Source organism: Dipodomys spectabilis, unplaced genomic scaffold (genome assembly GCF_019054845.1).
Source record: "Dipodomys spectabilis isolate Male_0828 unplaced genomic scaffold, ASM1905484v1 ptg000085l, whole genome shotgun sequence".
Classification (NCBI taxonomy): Eukaryota; Metazoa; Chordata; class Mammalia; order Rodentia; family Heteromyidae; genus Dipodomys; species Dipodomys spectabilis.
The window spans coordinates 5407610-5426510 of NW_024870762.1; the positions used below are offsets into that span (position 1 = coordinate 5407610).

At 50.5% G+C, this 18901-nt stretch overlaps 2 protein-coding genes across 4 annotated transcripts; one reads left to right on the forward strand and one right to left on the reverse strand.

Annotated features, from left to right (window-relative positions):
* The first annotated feature begins 104 nt into the window (after positions 1-104).
* Positions 105-17822, forward strand: Gpank1 (G-patch domain and ankyrin repeats 1). 2 transcript variants are annotated; one of them, XM_042683857.1, is made up of 4 exons: positions 105-114; positions 2624-2629; positions 15981-16635; positions 17201-17822. In XM_042683857.1, exons 3-4 carry the CDS (start codon positions 16004-16006, stop codon positions 17643-17645), a joined length of 1077 nt encoding a protein of 358 aa, XP_042539791.1. In that variant the 5' UTR covers positions 105-114; positions 2624-2629; positions 15981-16003; the 3' UTR covers positions 17646-17822. The 2 variants fall into 2 exon arrangements, with proteins under 2 accessions (XP_042539791.1, XP_042539792.1); XM_042683858.1 differs by lacking the exons at positions 105-114; positions 2624-2629 and adding an exon at positions 14735-14942 and having other exon boundaries at positions 15999-16635.
* On the reverse strand, positions 8539-14453 carry Csnk2b (casein kinase 2 beta). 2 transcript variants are annotated; one of them, XM_042683861.1, is made up of 7 exons: positions 14330-14453; positions 13655-13737; positions 12120-12222; positions 11464-11579; positions 10958-11033; positions 10641-10830; positions 8539-8774 (listed from the first exon to the last, which is right to left on the reverse strand). In XM_042683861.1, exons 2-7 carry the CDS (start codon positions 13724-13726, stop codon positions 8684-8686), a joined length of 648 nt encoding a protein of 215 aa, XP_042539795.1. In that variant the 5' UTR covers positions 13727-13737; positions 14330-14453; the 3' UTR covers positions 8539-8683. The 2 variants fall into 2 exon arrangements, with proteins under 2 accessions (XP_042539795.1, XP_042539794.1); XM_042683860.1 differs by lacking the exon at positions 14330-14453 and adding an exon at positions 14206-14224.
* Positions 17823-18901: the final 1079 nt, after the last annotated feature.

Genomic DNA, 18901 nt, shown 5'->3' on the forward strand with positions numbered 1-18901 from the left:
TGGGCTAGGAGTGGGGAGAGCAGAGACCCAAAGGAGGAGGCTCTGGAAACACCACCTCCAGCCAGTTAAATCCTCATCTGGATGCCTCCGGGCCTCCAGCCCCCAGGCTGAGCTGTCCTCTAGCAGTGGGTCCCAAGCCTCTCCCTTCCCTGGTATGCTGGGTATAGAATTATCATATTTTGCAAGCTCTCCTGCTCTCCCTCCTCCTTCCTCCCTTCTCTTTCCTCCTTCCCTGTCAGCCATGCCCCCCAAGAGCCTATAAGCCCCCTTTGCTTATAACTTATTTACAAACTGCTTTCTAGTATCCAATTCCACCTACTCAGTTCCTCAGTTCTAGGTTCCATCTGGAAATGTTTTTTTGTTTTTTTTTGGGTCCCGTCATGGGGTCTGAACTCTGGGCCTGGGCACTGTCCCTCAGCTCTTCAGCTCAAGGCTAGCGCTCTACCACTTGAGCCACAGCACCACTTCCGGCTTTTTTCTTTTTGCTTATGTGGTGCTGAGGAATCGAACCCAGGGTCGCAGGCATGCAAGGCAAGCGCTCTACCACTGAGCCACCTTCCCAGCCCCTCCATCTGGAAATGTATAGCTCTCTGTACCCCCAATTTTCTTTGCTCATCTTTTGTTATGCCCTAAGGAAGTAGAGAGAGAGAGAGGGCAGCTACCTGGGTTTAGAAGCAATCCCTAGCCAGGCACTGGTGGCTCACGCCTATAATCCTAGCTACTCAGGAGGCTGAGATCTGAGGATCACAGTTCAAAGCCAGCCTGGCAGGTAAGATTGTGAGACTCCTACCTCCAATCAACCAGAAAACCGGAAGGGGCGCTGTAGCTCAAGTGGTAGAGTGCTCACCTTGAGCTGAAGAGCTGAGGGACAGCGCCCGGGCCTGGAGTTCAAGCCCCATAACCGACCAAAAAAAAAAAAAAAAAAAAAGAAGCAATCTCTGCAGGCCTCCTTACCACATCAGCAGGTCTCCTCAGGCCTTATTTGTAGTTTAGTAAACGCAGGACTGCCTGGGACTGAGGTCCAGGTGCCAAAGGACTGCCAGACTCACACTTTGCTTTTTGAACAGCTCTGTTAGAACATTCTTAGGTGGAACCTCAGGAAACTGATTCCCCATGACTTTTACTTGTAATTCTTGGACTTTGTGGAACATCTTTTTCCCTTGGAAATTGGTCTTTTTCAGAGGAAATACTCATAAAGCTACCACACAGGACCCATTATTTTGAGCCATATTCTGTCCTAGGTATAGGACAAAAGAAATAAGGGTGAGGTACAGAGGGGTTATAGTTATAAAAGGTGGGTAATGAGTACATTTCTTTTTTTTTTTTTGGTTGGTCGTGGGGCTTGAACTCTGGGCCTGGGCGCTGTCCCTCAGCTCTTCAGCTCAAGGCAAGCGCTCTACCACTTGAGCTACAGCGCCACTTCCGGTTTTCTGGTGGTTTATTGGAGATAGGAGTCGCACGGTCTCTCCTGCCCGGGCTAGCTTTGAACCGCGATCCTCAGATCTCAGCCTCCTGAGTAGCTAGGATTACAGGCGTGAGCCACCAGCGCCCGGCTATGAGTACATTTCTTTTTGGACAGTCTCACACTTTCCCTCCCAGTTTCCCCTTCTGTCCCCACCCACAAGTTGTATAGTGTCTTTGGCCATTTTTTTTTTTTTTTGTTTTTGTTTTTGCCAATCCTGGGGCTTGAACTCAGGCCTGGGCGCTGTGCCTGAGCCTCTCTGTGCTCAAGGCTAGCACTCTACCACTTGAGACACAGTGCCTGGCTGGCTTTTTCTGTTTATGTGTACTGAGGTCCAACCCAGGGCTTCATGAATGCTAGGCAGGTGCTCTACCACTAAGCCACATTCCTAGCCCTCTTTGGCTAATTTCTGTGTCTCTCTCCACCCTAGCCCATGACCATCCTCTGTGACCCTGGAGCAGAGGCGGTCTGCCTTCCATCAGTTTAGCAGCTCCTTAGGGAAGGGAGATCTGATTTACCAGGTGATTATGTGGGGCTAGAAGAGAGGCAACCACACCTTTAGCAAATGGCTGGTAGAAAGCTGATACTGGTACTCCTCTCCTTTTGCATCCCAGGGAGTAGACAGTATGGAACAGAAAGCTGCGGGGTTCTGAGCCTCACTCTCCCACTGCAGCAAGACAGTTCATCTGGGAACTAAGTCTGCTCAGCTAAGGGAACCTCCTTCCATTCAAATAGGGGGCACCCAGTCCTGTCCCCCATACTTTGGAGGCAAGGTATAGCCAGAGCCACTGGAGACTCTGCTGACTTCTCCCCATCTTTCTGCACATGCCATAGGGAACGGCAGATGGCAGGCAGGAGGGGCCCTCCTGGATACCTGAACTATGTTTGGAAAGGGAAGACCCAACATGTGGCCTCAACCCACCCCCTCCTCCCCAGTCTATGTCAGCTACGTTTACCCAACCCTGGTGAGGGACCAACTCCTCAACGCCTCACCCTAGATTGCAGGATTCCAGCAGTCCCAGGGGAAGTTAGTTGAGATACCTACCCCACAGCTACTGGGACTCTGGACCCTACTGGGTCTGGTTACCAGGTAAGGCCCAGAACATTCAGATGCTAGAGGGACTGATGGTCAATGGCCCTGTCCTGCTCAGCTCCCAGTAGGATGTCTGGGGTGCTTGTATGGATTGAAGATTTGCTCCCTGCCCCTAAAAGGGGCATGTGGATTCCCCCATCCAGTTCTCTATCTCCAGGACTGGGACTCAACCTCGGTATCTAACACATCCTAGAGCTTTTGTTTCTTTAACCTTCTGGAGTGAGGGCGGCTGAGGTGGAGAACCCCTGAGGGTGGGGGCCCAGGGTTGGAGATTGCCAGGTCCCTATTCACCCACTCATCCTCCCTCCATTCTAGAAGCCATCCTGGAGCCCAGTCATTCATTTACTCTGGAGCTAAAGACTGACTGGATTCTAAGCACACACACTCAGAACTTGGCTCTCACCAGACTCCACCATTACAGCTCCACATGCGCTCTTTTGCTTGGTCATATTTCTCTAACCCTGGCATTCTGTCCTCAGGCCTGGCCTCCTTGGTTTCATCACGTTTATCCCTAGATACCTCTTGCTCTGAAGGAAGGGCACTGAGCAGGGCAACAGGCTGCCGCTGTCACCATGGCCGCCCTTGCACCTTCTTAACTCTGTACCTTAGGAAAGCCTGCAGAGCCGTCACCATGGAAATAAACTCCACCCCCTACCCCTGCACACGGGCCGCGCCCTGCCGCGTGGACAAGGGAGAAACGGAATTCAGGACGGGTTTAATAAGTGAAGCCGCGTTTCCCCTGTACCAGGCCCCACCCGGCCTCCCTTCTCAGCCACCCCGTCTTCCCTCCCCACTTGTCCGCTGCGTACGGGCCTCGGAACCCCGGCCCCACAGCAGACACCCCCGGGGATCCAGGGCGAGACCCTTTAGGAGCCCGACCTCAGCCTGGCTTAGCTCTCAGCTGAGGCTATGTGTCTACCAGAGACGGGATCAGAGGGTGCCGCAAGACCCCGGCCCCTCCCCTTTGTCTCCTTCCTTGACCCTGGACATCCGTCCATCCAGCAGACACTTCATAGGTGCCTGGCTTTTCTCCAACGCATTAGTAGTAGTAGTAGTAGTAGTTGGTTGTAGGGCTTGAACTCTGGGTTTGGGCACTGTTCCTGCGCTCTTCAGCTCAAGGCGAGCACTCTCCTGCTTAAGCCACAAGGCCACTTCCGGTTTTCTGGTGGTTTATTGGAGATAAGAGTCTCACGGAGTTTCCTGCCCGGGCTGGCTTTGAACCGCGATCCTCCGATCTCAGCCTCTGAGCAGCTAGGATGACAGGCGTGAGCCGCCCGGCTCTCCAGTGCAGTCTGGAGTTTTCACCCATTCCGAAGCTGGGGAAGGAGCGCGCAGCAGCGCGGTGCGTTTTCCGCTCGAACCTCTTCCTTGCCGTCCATCGTTCGCGAAGCGGCTCCCCCTTGGTGTCTTTCCGTCTTCCGCACCCCGACATCAGGTGATCCTCGGATGCGAAACTGGAGTAGAAACCCTCCTATAACCCAAGTTCCTGAAGTAGAAACGCATAACAGTGCGGCTGGACCGGGAGGGGAGGGGGCCGGACAAGCGAGGTGCGGGGCGCCCGGCGTCGGCCGGGAGGGGTGGTGGCACCGCAGCGCCGCCTGCCGAGGCCGCTGCGTCCCGGACGGTGTGTCCGCTGGCCACGGGCGCGGCCACCCCCGTGTGCTCCCGGAGCTGCGGCGCAGTCAGGCGCAGGGGACGTGCCGTGCCCGACCCGTGGGCCCCGGAAGGCCAGAATTACTGGCCAGTAGCTGAGCTTGACGGAGAACCCCAGGGGGCACTAGCCGAGGGATCCACAAGTCCTTCCTTTACGGTCTGACTGTGCCACGTCCGTCTTTCACCTCCCAGTGCAACCCTGACCTGACCTAACGTTTTGTCTGACACCAAACCTGTCCAGTCTGCATTCTAACCAAACAGGTTCCTTCACGCTCCTCGGCTCCCTACCTTCTCCACGAGCCTAGCACGCCCCCTTGCGACTGAACTTAGAATAGCGTCCAGTGTCCGACTTCATTCTTTTTACTCTCCAATGTGTCCAGTGATAACTTCTAACTCTGAACTCCCTCCGGTCTAGTTGTCCCTGTCCTGGAGTTCGTGGAGGTGCTCCTCCATCCCACACCATTGCTTGCAATCTCTGGTGAGAGAATGTGAAAGTTCTCAGGCTGGGAGCTGGTGGCTCACCCCTGTAATTCTAGCTACTCAGGAGATCTGAGAATCCTGGTTCAAAGCCAGCCGGAGCAGAAAAGTCCCTGTACAACTTTTTTTTTTTTTTGCCGGTCATGGGGCCTGAACTCAGGGTCTGGGCTCTGTCTCTGAGCTTCTTTTTCTCAAAGCTAGTGTTTTACCACTTGAGCCACACACAGCTCCACTTCAGGCTTTTTTTTGTGTATGTGGTACTGAGGAATTGAACCCAGGGCTTCATGCATGCTAGGCAGGCACTCTACCACTAAGCCACATTCCCAGCCTGTACAACTCTTATCTCTAATAAACTACTCAAAAATCCAGAAGTGGCAGAGCACTAGCCATGAGCAAGAGCTGAGACAGTGCCCAGATCCTAAGTTAAAAAATTCTCATCCTATTGCTGAAGCCCTGACCCAAGCCAGGATGATGAGGCCTAGAGAAGCCCCAATAGTGGTGAGGACACTGAACGTCTAGCACTGATTTCCATCAAAAAGTGTTGCTTCTCTCCTTCCTCTTGGCCAAACTTTCTTCTACAAATATAAAGCTCAGTGGGCTGGAAAGCTGGCTTAGTGGTAGAGTGCTTGCCTCGCATGCATGAGGCCCTGGGTTCAATTCCTCAGCACCACGTAAGCAGAAAAAAGCCAGAAGTGGTGCTGTGGCTCAAGTGGTAGAGCACTAGCCTTGAGCTGAAGAGCTGAGGGACAGCGCCCAGGCCCAGAGTTCAGGCCCACAACTGACAAAAAATTAAAAAAAAAAAAAAATATATATATATATATAAAGCCCAGGCTGAAGGCCAGAAGACAATGTGCATTTCATGGCAGGCCCTGCTAGGAGCTTAAGTCTGGAACGCCTATGTCTCCACAGCACCCCCCAAACCCTTATACACAGTCCTCTTATTAAAGTGCTGGTCGTGATGAGCTGTGTTGGATAAAAGGCTTCATGAGAAGTCTCTTAGCTTTCTGGATAAATCAAAACTGGATACTGAATGTCTGGATACTGAATGTACTTCTGCCCATGGTAGAAAAATGTCACATATCCACCAACCTAGACACCCCCCATCACCCCCACTGAGAGGTACTTAAGGGTTAAAGTTTTGAGGCAGTGACCACTTGTTGCTTGTTTCTAGCAGAGCAACACGTGGTGGTAATCCAAACACCTGGTTGGTTGTGTGCCTTTATAACCCCTGCAAATCTTTAGCTCAGGCATTCCTCCTAGGCTCAGCTGTGTCGGAGTGTTGGAAGAGGCCCCAGCTGCAGCCTGTTTAAATAAAACTTTAAAACAGCTGTAAAGTCTGACTCTCCGTGGTCGTCTTGGTGGGGGTCCTGCGACCTAGGCACAACAGTACCTGGTGCCAGTATCCTTGAACTAAGTACCCACAAAGAGCTCAACAGGCAACTCAAATGTGAATATGTGCTCTACAGTCTTCCTGGCTTAAAGAACTTTTCATTTCAGGTGAAAAAACTGGCACCACCATGGTGCAGTGTTCTTCTGTGTTGTAGGATAGTTTAAGGCTAGGGAGAGTCACTCTTCATGCTTTGCTCTTTACCTGAGCAGAGGTGGGGAGGAATGTGGTCCATTAGGGCAGACTGAGAAGCCTCAAGCTTAGGATGAAGTGGGTAGGGTTCTGCAAGCCTGTTTAAATCACATACATAGCAACTCTCTACACCTGCCCACATCTGAGCCTGATCCCACAAGGAACGTGACACAAATTTAGCCCAGCCCATTTATTTTGGAGGCAAATGGGGGAACATGGAACAGAGCAAGAGAAACTCTCCCCCCACCTCTCACCAAGCACTTATGGAACAGTAAAGCCAAGAAGGCCAGAGATTTTTTTCTTTTGGTCAGTCGTGGGGCTTGAACTCTAGGCTTGGGCGCTGTCCCTGCGCTCTTCAGCTCAAGGTGAGAGCTCTACCACTTGAGCCATAGCACCACTTCCAGGTTTCTAGTGGTTTATTGGAGATAAGAGTCTCACGGACTTTCCTGCCAGGGCTGGCTTTGAACCACAATCCTCAGATCTCAGCCTCCTGAGTAGCTAGGATTACAGGTGTGAGCCACCGGTGCCCGGTGGGGCCAGAGATTCTGAAAGGCCAGAGGCAGCAGACCAGGATAGAAGAGGGCTGGTGGACAGAGTCAGGGTCACCAGGTTGCCATATCAGGAAATCTGCTCAGAAGTCTATCCCACATCTTTCCTGATACATGTTTTTGTCTGGCACTGAATCTTAGACTCCGGGATATCACACCAGATCTGAGAAGATGTGGCATGTAACCAAGAGAGAGGAGGGAGAAATGGTAAACACTCAGATTATGACAGCTTTGGCACCTTCCTTAGGTCAGCCTGGGAAGAAATCACACTTGAGAAGACAGCAGCACCAGACATTAGGGGAGGAAATGAAACCATAGTCTGGCAGTACTAAAGAGAGAGGCCTGAGAGATCACGGGGACAGTGGGTTTTCTCAGAGGACAGTGCAAAGTGCTGAGGATGTTTATGGGGGGAAGTACTGAAACAGAGGGAGAATAAAGTGGAAAGTTCTCAGCATCCAACCTGGAGAAGAACCTGAGTCCTGAACCCTTCAGGAACAAGTACATATGGCGCAGGTCAACAATGGACCAAGCAGGGTAGCCAGTGAGCCCAGCACTTGAGGCTCCTTTCCAGAATAGGAGCTAGGCAATGAGAGGTTCAGGGGATGGTGGAACTGGTGGATCTGAGACTTGTACGGGGGCAGGGTATCTCAGGGGGCTTAGGCAGGGAGTTGTGAAGCTGGGTACTGGTCTAGAAGTTGCAACACAGGGCCTGATACTAGTACTCCAAAAAACAGGTATTGAGGGCTGGGAATGTGGCTTCGCGGTAGAGTGCTTGCCTAGCATGCATGAAAAACTGGGTTTGATTCCTTAGGACCACATAAAAAGAAAAAGAAAAAGCTGGAAATGGCGCTGTGGCTCAAGTGGTAGGGAGCTAGCCTTGAGCTGAGGGACAGCGCCGCCTAGGCCCAGAGTTCAGCCCCGACGACCGACAAAAAAAAAAGAGCCATACCTGTGTACCACCTAGATTTTACCCAGCTGTCTGTCCTTTATCTCTTTGAAAGACCTCCTTCCCCTCAAGATGCCCAGGGATTACTGTCTGCCTCTGGTACCAACTGCTGTCCTCTCACACAACAGGATCCATCCCCACAGAGCTGGGAAATGCTGATCAGGGACCAGTGGCCCCACCCTTCCTAGATAAGCATGTCTCAGGATCCCCAGCAGGGGGCACAATCCTGGACCTATCTCTTCCCTCCAGTTCTATTTGAAACTTCCTAGGAAAATGAGTTTTACTGATTAGGTCCTTTACACTATCAACAGCCACAAAGCCCAAAGAAACCACCTATCTCTCCAGTCTTTGAAACCTGATTGTTTTTTTCCTTCCTTTTTTTAAAAAAAATTTTTTTGGGGGGTCCGGTTGTGGGGCCTGAACTCTGGGCCTGGGTGCTGTCCCTCAGCTCTTCGGCTCAAGGCTAGCGCTCTACCACTTGAGCCACAGCACCACTTCCGGCTTTTTTCTTTTTGCTTATGTGGTGCTGAGGAATCGAACCCAGGGCCTCAGTCATGCAAGGCAAGCGCTCTACCACTGAGCCACATTCCCAGCCCTTTCTTTCCTTCTTAACACTGCAGTTCCTCATACCTAATGTAGGAATCCTGTCCTACTCTAGACATAAAAACACCCATTTGTGCTAGTTTTCAACCTGAGGAAAATGACCTGGACCATGGCAACCCCTGGAGTCCAGCATACCCACCCCTTTCCTTCCCCAACCATAAGCACCAACACACTAACTTGTGGCCTTTTCTTCCATTTTATTTCATATTCCCACCACAATAATGGCTCCTTTAATTTAAACTAAAAACCATAGAGGGTTCCTGAAGGGGTGGCAGCAAAGGAATGGAGGTGTCAAAGACCGAAAGACAAGTGGGGTATAGAGTCAGCGAATGGTCTTGACTGGGCTCTTGAAGTTGCTGGCAGCTTGGAGTTGCAGCTGGTAAGCCATTGGATGGATCTTGAAACCGTAGAGCCTGGACCGGACAGAGGTCAGAGAAGCAGCACGGTGAGCCCCATTCTGGCCCTGCCAGTGGCCTGAATTCCCGCCTCCCTATGCCAGCTCCTCCGTGGGCTTGCTCAATGCTTAAGGGCAGTGGCTCTCAAATTTTTTGCTTATGAATATTTGAATATTTATCTTAAACATCCACTAAGACTCAAATTCCAGACTAGGCGTTAAGTTTCAAAGGCAGGATCCTTGAGCTCAGTTTAAAAATTAATAAGGAAAAAGAAAAAAAAGTGGCGCTGTGGCTCTAATGGTAGAGTGCTAGCCTTGAGCTGAAAAGCTGAGGGACAGCGCCCAGGCCCAGAGTTCAGGCCCCACGACCGGACCCAAAAAAATAAAAAAATAAAAATTAATAAGGGCAGCCAGGCGCTGGTGGCTCATGCCTGTAATCCTATGCAGGAGGCTGAGATCTGAGGATCTGAGGTTCAAAGCCAATACAGGCAGGAAATCCGTGAGGCTCTTATCTCCAATTAACCACCAGAAAACCAGAAGTGGCACTGTGGCTCAGGTGGTAGAGTGCTCACTTTTAACTGAAGAGCTCAGGGACAACACCCAGGCCCAGAGTTTAAGCACCACCACCACCACCACCAAAAAACAAACAAAAAAACAATGGCAACATATATATCAACCCTGACTCATCAGGAAGAAAAAAAGACTGGAGTTGTAGCTTAGTGGCAGAGTATGAGCTTAGCAAATATATGGCTCTGGGTTCAATCCTCAGCATGTGAGCATACATGTGTGCATATGAACATACACGCACTCACATCCCAGGACATATACAACACTGTTTCAATATAAAATGGAACCTCTGGGGCTGGGAAGGTGGCTCAGTTGAAGAGCGCTTGCCTTGCATGCATGGGGCCCTGGGTTGATTCCTCAGCACCACATAAATGGAAAAAGCCGGAAGTGGCGCTGTGGCTCAAGTAGTAGAGTGCTAACCTTGGGCTGAAGAGCTAAGGGACAGTGCCCAGGCCAAGTTCAAGTTCAAAAATAAATAAATAAATAAAAATTAAATGGAACCTCTTGCTGGGCGATGGTGGCTCCTACCTGTAATCCTAGGCTGAGATCTGAGGATCATGGCTTAAAGCTAGCTCGGGCAAGAAAGTCCGTGAGACTCATTTCTAATCACAGAAAAAAAAATCCAGAAGTGGTGCTGTGGCTCAAATGGTAGAGCGCTAGCCTTGAGCAAAAGGAACCCAGGTCCAGAGTCCAGAGTTCAAGCCCATGACTGGCCAAAAAAAAAAAAAAAAAAAAGGACCCTCTCTTCCTTTTGTTCTTAATGAAAAAAAAAAAAAAAAAAGACAACAGTAGGGCCAGTGGCAGGGCTCAGGTGGTAGGTTGCCTTGCCTTTCCAGAGCAAGTCCTTTAGTTTAATTGCTAGCATGAAACAAATTATTTTTTAAAATATCTGTATAAATTTTTCAAAATGATATAGTAGAAAAACATATGTAACCACCTCCTGGCAAAGGTTGAACACTCAGAATGGTGGCAATAATAGGTTTAAATGGTACTTCAAGTGCTACACATTCTAAGCAATGCATATAGTTAAAAGACACTGTTCTAGTCTGGGCTGTGACTTCAGTGGTAGAACACCTGCCTTGCAAATGTAAGGCTGAGTTCAAACCCCCAAATACACAAACAAACATATAAAAAGATACTGTCAGGCAGTATCAGCATTTCTACTTTATGAATAAGGAAAATAAGGCAGAGGCAAGCATGACTTTCCCAGTCATTCACAGAAAGCCCTGCCTTTGGACAAGCAGGTCTGCCCTTTCTTTTCTTTAGGGGGTCTTTGGCTTTTCCTTTGATCCGTGGTGACTCTTTCCCTGCTCCCCACCTGGGCACAAACTGGTTGGCAGGTCGCTTGGGCCGGTACTCGGGATGCACCATGAAGAGCATGTGAGGGAAACCGGTGCCGAAGTAGGCGCCGTCCGTGTGATGGTGCCTTGATGACTTGGGTGTGTACACGTCCATGCACTTGGGGCAGTAGAGCTTCACCATGGCCTCGCCTGGGATGTCTGAAAGGCCTGAGAGACAGCCAGACTCTGCAGGCCAGGTACCCCCCAACTCTGCCCAACCTCCCCACAGAACTCACGTCCAAATTTCTCAAAGGACTGCCATGTGGTGCCCTCCTCTCCTTTCTTCAACACTCACCGATGGGAAGCATTGGCTGGTTCTCACAGTACACACGGGGACAGTAGCCAAAGTCTCCCTGCTGGTACTTTTCCAACTGAGATGTGTAAAATAGAAGGTGTTTACAATGCACAGGTTAACTGCGAAGAGACATCCTCCACAGCCCAAACCATGTATCACTGTGCTCGATGCCTGCCACCTCTAACCAGAGGCCCCTTCTCTCACTCAGATGGGCCCTTAAAATCCTCTACTGCCATTCTTCCCCTTAGGCAAGCTGCAAAACATCAGTGCTATTTGCTACTTGTTCCTAGAGGACAGGCAATGTATTGCAACTCCCTGTCCAATTTCTTCTCTCCTCCTTGGGAAAAAAAACCCCAAAAGGACTCAATTCCCGGACCCAAGCTGAGATTCTTCCTTTCTCTCTTCTCAGCTAGATTCCTTCGTAGAGATAAAACTTGACTTCTTGCTGTGGGAACCTGTTTCCCTACTGCCTCACAAGGAGTCAAACGGAAGCAGAGAGGCCTCACCATTTGGGCGATGCCACGGTTGGTGAGGATATAGCGGGCGTGGATCAATCCATAAAGCATCTCAGCTGCTTGCTCAATCAGGTCACTCTGGTTGGGGTTGTCTTCCAGCTCTTCATCTGAAATAAGAGCCAGGCAAATTCAACCACTTGTCTTTTAGCTTACCAAGGTACCACACCCACCCCTAGGGACAACAGCCTACTTGTTTGCACCCACCCTGTAAAACCAATCACTTGGGCCACCAATCACTTGGTCCTCTGACCCTCCCATTAACCCAAGGCAGCTGTGCCTTCTCTCTACACCTCTTCAGCCTCTGCTCTCTTCTCTCCCTTCCAATTCCTTCCTCAATAAACAAATATCAAGAATTCAGTGCAGATTCTAGTCGGGGAGTTTCAAGAGGCAGTAAACAAAACCCACAAAGAAACTGGTATTATGGAACAGAGTCGTAGATTTACAGCATGATAACACACTTTACTAGTTAAACTCATTAGGGTGGTAGATCAAAATAATGCAGGGTATCTAGGGTTAGGGAATGTGGCGAACCAAAGGAAAGTTGGACATTTAAAAACAAACATGAGTAGGGATTGGAAGAAAAGTGTACACTGTTCATATGTGCACACACAGAGACCCACACCAACAGGGGAGGAGGGATGCCTCACCAGGCTCCAGGTCCAAGATCATGTCTAGAGCTTGTCGATAGTGAGGCACCTGCTCATTGAGTCCAGTAAGATTAAATTTGTCCTGGATGTAGTCTTCATCCACCTATCAGAACAAGGGAAGTGAAGAGGAAACCTGTATCTGAACCACTAGCTTTGACCCTGGCAGGATGCCCTAACTGATACCTGGATTTCAACAAACTGCACTTGTTTCCGTTGGTTCCCACTTACAGCTCAGTAGTACTTGAGTCTCTTCCCAATGTACATACTGTCACCCATAAGAATTCTTGTCTTTTCTAAGGATTAGCAATCTCCTGTGGAGACATCCCTTTTAAGATCACAGAATCTCTAGTAACCAATTTTTCTTCCTCTCGTAAGGATACCTGGCTCTCTCAGAAAAATAGAAGTTGTCACGCCTGTAATCCTAGCTACTCAGGAGGCTGAGCTCTGAGGATCGCGGTTCAAAGCCAGCCCGGGCAGGAGAGACCGTGAGACTCTTATCTCCAATAAACCACCAGAAAACCGGAAGTGGCGCTGTAGCTCAAGTGGTAGAGCGCTCGCCTTGAGCTGAAGAGCTGAGGGACAGCGCTCAGGCCCAGAGTTCAAGCCGTTCAAGCCCCACGACTGACCAGAAAAAAGAAAAATAGAAGTTGAACAGCTTGGTTTCTATGTATCACATTGATACATAGCTCTTGCATATTACAAAACACTTTAACATGAAGCTTTTCAGGTATTCTAAAAACCATCAAAGACAGGTACTACAAATACCATTTTAGTAATAAAGGAAAAGGCAGGCTGATGAGTCCAATGTTATATATTGTTGGTTGTGGGGCTTGACATCAGGGCCTATGCACTATCCCTGAGCCTCTTTTCTGTTCAAGGCTAGCACTCTACCTTTGAGCCACAGGTCACTTCTGGTTTTTTTTTGTTTTTTTTTTGGGTCCGGTTGTGAGACCTGAACTCTGGCCTGGGTGCTGTCCCTCAGCTCTTCAGCTCAAGGCTAGCACTCTACCACTTGAGCCACAGCGCCATTTCTGGCTTTTTTCTTTTTGCTTATGTGGTGCTGAGGAATCGAACCCAGGACCTCAGGCATGCAAGGCAAGTGCTCTACCACTTAGTCACTTCCCAGCCCCTGCCACTTCTGGTTTTTGATATAAAGAGTCTGTCAGACTTTTCTGCCAGGGCTGGCATCGAACTTCAATCCTCAGCCTCCTGAGTAGCTAGAATTACTAGCGTGAGCCACCAGCACCCAGCTCAGAGTCCAGTATTTTTTCTTTTGTCCAAGTGCTGTCTCTGAGTTCTTCAGCTCAAGACTAGTGCTCTACTACTTGAGCCACAGCGTACAATGTTATATTTTTGCAGGGTGGCAGAGCTGGGACTTGGGACCCCATCTTGCTACTTCACCACAGGTTAATGTGGGGCTATTATAGCATTCTTCCGTGACAGGAAGCATATTAACACAAGAGTGGTGAATCTGAGGGAATGTCTGACAAGAAGACAAGTGGAGCTGGCCAGTAGGGAGGTTTAAGAGCACTCACTTCACAGAAGAACTCATTGCCACGGAGCCCACAGAACCAGGAAATCCAGGATACCTCCTCTGAGCTACTCATCTTCACGTCAGCTGAAAAAGAAAAATACAAGTAAAGCCCTAACACTCCCTTCTGTCTCTGGCATCCTCCCTCCTCCCACACTTTACTTCCAAATCACAGAAGAATTTGGGGCCACCCTTTCTCAAAGGATCCCAAGACTCCGGAGCAGTTCTCTCCCCAGCTTCTTATTTACGTGTCGGCCACTTTTCTGTCAGGGGAGGAATCCTTCGAGAGCCCCCACCACTTGAAGGGAGCCGACAGTAACTGACCCACCGCCCCTCTTTCCTTGGTGCCAGCTCTCGCTGGGTCTTTGGCTTCCGCTCCCCTACCATCCCCTCCCCCCGCAGGGGTCTGCATGCGCCTTTCCTCAAGGGTCCCAAAGTTTATCCTCCCCGAGTAAGAGCTGGGTTCCCCCCGCCCCGCCTTTCCCCACAGTGGGGGCATGTTAGCTTCCTTTCACCGAAGTCTCCCAGACACCCTCCACCCCTAAGGCCACCCACACTTTTTCGGGGCAGGACCCAGTAACTTCCTTCCTCGCCCCCACATCAAGGCTCACAGACTCCATGTGCCCCACCCAGGGACAAGGGACAAGAAACTTGTCACGGCGAACGACCTCGTACTCACCGGATGGACGGGGACCAGGGCGGGGTGGGGGAGGGGAGTTGCTGCTCCCAAGGAACGACGGCGACCGCTACAACGCAGGCCGCGGACCCAACCGCGGCAGGCGAAGTAGGAGGGGGGCTGGAAATTGGGAGGGGGAGGGTAACGCGCAGGCGCCAAGGGTCAGATGCCTCGGTGGACGCCGGGAGATGAAGTTCCAAAAAGGGAGAGGCATTTGTGAATGAGGGGAAAGAGAACTACAAATCCCAGAAGGCCCCGCGCACGACCCTGGAGTCGCGAGACCTTTGAGGTAGCCGCTTGGGGGTGGGCTCTAGGCGCCACCGGAAGCGGAAGCAAAATAGGGTGTTCCGGGCCAGGGAGCCTGGGAAATATAGTCGTGGACTGACAGGACTGTGGGGCCGGGTAGGGCTGGAGATGGGGACGGGGGCTGGGGCTTTAGCTGGCGGCGGGATCCTTCCTTTTCGATCCCCTCACACTGGTGCCCCCTGCCGCCCTGGGGACTGACTGCGCCCCGGGCCAACCCACTGGACCCTTAATTGCCTGGCCTGGCGCTTCTTCCGACTCAGGCCGGCCACTGGGGCCCGGCGATAGTTTCCTGGCATACATGAGACCGGAGGTGCGGCTGGGTTGGGGCTGAGGAGCGGGGGCCGGGCATGCTTGGGTTGGGCCGGGTGGAATTGGCTTAGACTGAGCTGAGTGCTGTGAGAACCCAGATGAGACAGAATGCTAACCTGCGGCGGCGCCAGCCACTCTGTTATTCGGTCCTTTACACTTCTCCATTTCCTCTTAGGGCTTGAGCGGGGTGTTGTGCTGCGGGCTGTTTAGTGTGTTTTTTCGAACCCTGGTCTGTGATGAGGGGCAGAATGACGTTAGTTCATTTCATAGCTTCTCTGCATTCCACAGGTTTCCGTTTGCCTCTTCAGGACCTCTTTTTACTTGGAGAGTGGCTGCCCAGCTCCAGAAAATGAGCTGGGAGCGAGAGGCCACGTCGAGGGCGACGAAGGGCATTGTGGGGGCGTTATGTAAAAGCTGGACCCCAACCGACAGATGCCCCTAGGTCCTCGAGCTAGCTGAGCACGTGATGCTTTGCGCGTCTGCTTGGGAGGTTCCAGGGCTGGGAAACAACCCTTGTGTTTTTGTTTTGTGGTTGCCACGCTTGCATCTTCGTGTCCTGTGACAATTTGTGTCTACTCTAGGATTGTCCTGTTTTGTCCTATGGCAGCTGCAAAGCATTGGAGACAGAAGATTTTTCCCTGAAATCTTCAGGCGTAATAATAACTTACTTGTTATTTTGGGGGAAGAAGAGACCCTGAAATAGAATCGAGAGTTTTTTTTGTTTTGTTTTGTCGGTCATGGGGCTTGAACTCTGGGCCTGGGTGCTGTCCCTCAGCTCTTCAGCTCAAGGCTAGCACTCTACCACTTGAGCCACAGTGCCATTTCTGGTTTTCTGAGTGGTTTATTGGAGATAAGAGTCTCATGGACTTTCCTGCTCAAGCTGGCTTTGAATCATTATCCTCAGTTCTCAGCCTCCTTAGTAGATAGGATTACAGGTGTGACCCACTGGCACCTGGCAGTATTTTTTATTCTAAGGCTGCTCTTCTTCAACCTGGAAAAACCCCTGGAGAAGTTGGCTTTCCTTGCCATATCTTTGTTTTCTTAATTTTCCCCAAAGCTATCATGTCCAGGCCATCCCTTATCACATTTACACCAGCCACAGACCCCAGTGATCTATGGAAGGATGGGCAGCAGCACCAGCAGCCTCAGCCTGAAGAGCCAGAACCCATTCTAGATGGGGCTGCAGCCCGGGCTTTCTATGAGGCCCTGATTGCAGATGACAGCAGTGTCCGTGAGCCCCAGAGATCTCTGCCTAAACCTGCCCAAGAAAGAAAGAGGAAGAAAAGACGAACAATGAGGGAGGCTGCAGCAGAAGCCAGGGCCACAGGAGTATCAGGAAGACAAGAACAAGAGAGATCCATTGAAGCTGAGGACAAGATGACCCAGAGGATACTGAAAGCGGCCCAGGAGGGGAACGTGGCAGAACTTCGAAAGCTATTGGAGCCTCAGGAGGCAGGAGGAGCTGGAGAGAATATCAATGCTCGGGACTCCTTTTGGTGGACTCCCCTGATGTGTGCTGCCCGAGCAGGCCAGGGGGCTGCTGTGCGCTATCTCCTTGGCCGAGGGGCTGCCTGGGTAGGGGTCTGTGAGTTGGGTGGCAGGGATGCTGCTCAGCTGGCTGAAGAAGCAGGCTTCCCTGAAGTGGCCCGTATGATCAGAGAGAGCCATGGAGAGACAAGGAACCCAGAGAACCGGTGAGAGGGTACCTTAGCCTATATCCATTTTCAGTTCTGCCCTTCCTGTACCCCATATCAGAGGTCCCAGAATAGCTGATGAGGTCTCCTTATCCTCTAGTCATAGAGTTACATGGAGTCATTTTTCTCATGGGTTGGGCTTAGGATGCCATGGATTAGCATGCAAAATATTAGAACAGTGTTTGCCACAAAATAACATACTATATAAATGCTTGCTATGGCCATTGTTATTCATCTCTTGCCCACCAAAGCTTATGAATCCTTTTTAGCAAATCCCAACTGTTCCACTCAGAGTCCCTTGTGGCTAAGTGGGGAGGGGCTGTGGGTATGGATCAGTGAGGGAACACTTGCACAGTATTTACAAGGACTTTAGTTAGATCTCCAGCACTACACACACAAAGCAAAAACAAAAAAACACAAAGGTGAGGGTGAGTGGGGGAGAAGGCAATTTGTTCCTTTACAGAAAAGGTAATAGAATACTGCTACTCTGCCAGCCTCTGAGGCCTCTACTCTTTCCCTTTTCCATCCCCTGACCGTAACCCATTTTATTCATTCTCTATTGTAGGTCTCCCTTACCCTTCTCACAGTTCTGCGAGACTTGTGGTGCCCACTTTGAAGACTTGAATCACCGCTCATCCACTGCTCATCTGCTGTCGCTGTCCAGGGGTTCCTGTGCTCCCAAACTTCCCCTTGGTGTTCCCAGCTCCAGCCCTGGTTTCAAGTTGTTGCTGAAGGGGGGCTGGGAGCCAGGAATGGGATTGGGACCTCGGGGTGAAGGCCGTGCCAACCCTATCCCCACTATCCTCAAGAGGGACCAAGAAGGATTAGGCTACAGTTCAGCACTTCAGCCTCGAATCACACACTTCCCTGCTAAAGATACCCGGGCTGTATCTGGAAAAGAGAGAGCCCCTCGAGTGGCCACACTGAGTAGGAGGGAGAACAGAAAGCAGGAGGAGAAAGACAGGGCCTGGGAGCGGAATCTAAGGACATATATGAACCTTGATTTCTGACTTGGCTGAAGTCTGACCATAGTCTGGGTTTGGAAGTCTGAACTTGGACCTCTGATTAGGCACTTTGACTTAGACTGCCTGGGATCTGCACAGGTGCCAGCTCTCTTTCAGGTTTTGACCTTTTGGTGGAGGGGCTGAGAGTAGAGAAATAATAAAACCTTCTCCTTTTGTGGCTTATTTACTTTCTGAAAAAATGCTTTGAGTAGTCAAACATATCTGAGGACTGTTGGGCACTGTGGCTCACATCTGTGATCCTACCTACCTAGGAAGTGGAGAGCTAAGGGCCCTGGAGGCAGACAAATCCCAGAGCCTTCCAATTAGCAAAAAATCAGAAGCAGAGGTGTGGTTAAAAGTGGTAGAGGCGGGCTGGGAGGGTGGCTCAGTGGTAGAGCGCTTGCCTTGCATGCCTGAGGCCCTGAGTTCGATTCCTCAGCACCACATAAGCAAAAAGAAATGTCCTCTTTACCTGACTTATGAGACTGTAACCCCTCTGTAGATCACCTTTATAATAACAATAAAAAAATTTAAAAAAAGTGGTAGAGGCCAGCATTCAGCAGAAAAAGTTAAGCCAGAGTTTGTGACCTGGCTGGGTGCCAGTGGCTTGCACTTATAATCCTGGCTACTCAGGAGGCTGAGATCTGATCATCACAGTTCGAAGCCACTCCAAGCAGAGAAGTCCCCTGTGACTTTTATCTCCAATTAACTACTCAAAAAACAGGATATGTCTCAACGTGGTAGGGCACTAGCCTTGAGCAAGAGTTCAGGGATGGCTCCCAGGCCATGAGTTCAAGCCCCACTACCAGCACAGAAAAAAAAAACTGAGGGCCACATACAAGCCCCATCAGAATCAAAAGAGGGAACCTGTCTAAGTGATGTAAGGTCACCTCCCTGCCAGGTCTCATCTATTAGGAAAACCTCACATATTTGAAACCTCTGAACTTGCCCAGCTCTATGCAAGTTTCACCTTCCCCCAAAAGGGTCCCCTGACCAGACCAGCCAGTTGAGTCACTGATGTCCCAAACATAAGTTCATATACTAAATGCTTACAAATAAGACATTCCCAACCCTTAGTAGTTCACAGCTGGAGGAGGAAACAGCTATGTACAACTTTATTAGGGATAGAGGAAGCCAAGGAAGGGCCTTCCCCCAGGAAGTGGAGGTTTTTTGTTTTTTGTTTTTTGTGCTGGTACTGGGGCTTGAACTCCTGGCCTGGGCACTTGTCCCTGAACTTTTATGCTCAAAGCTAGAGCTCTAGC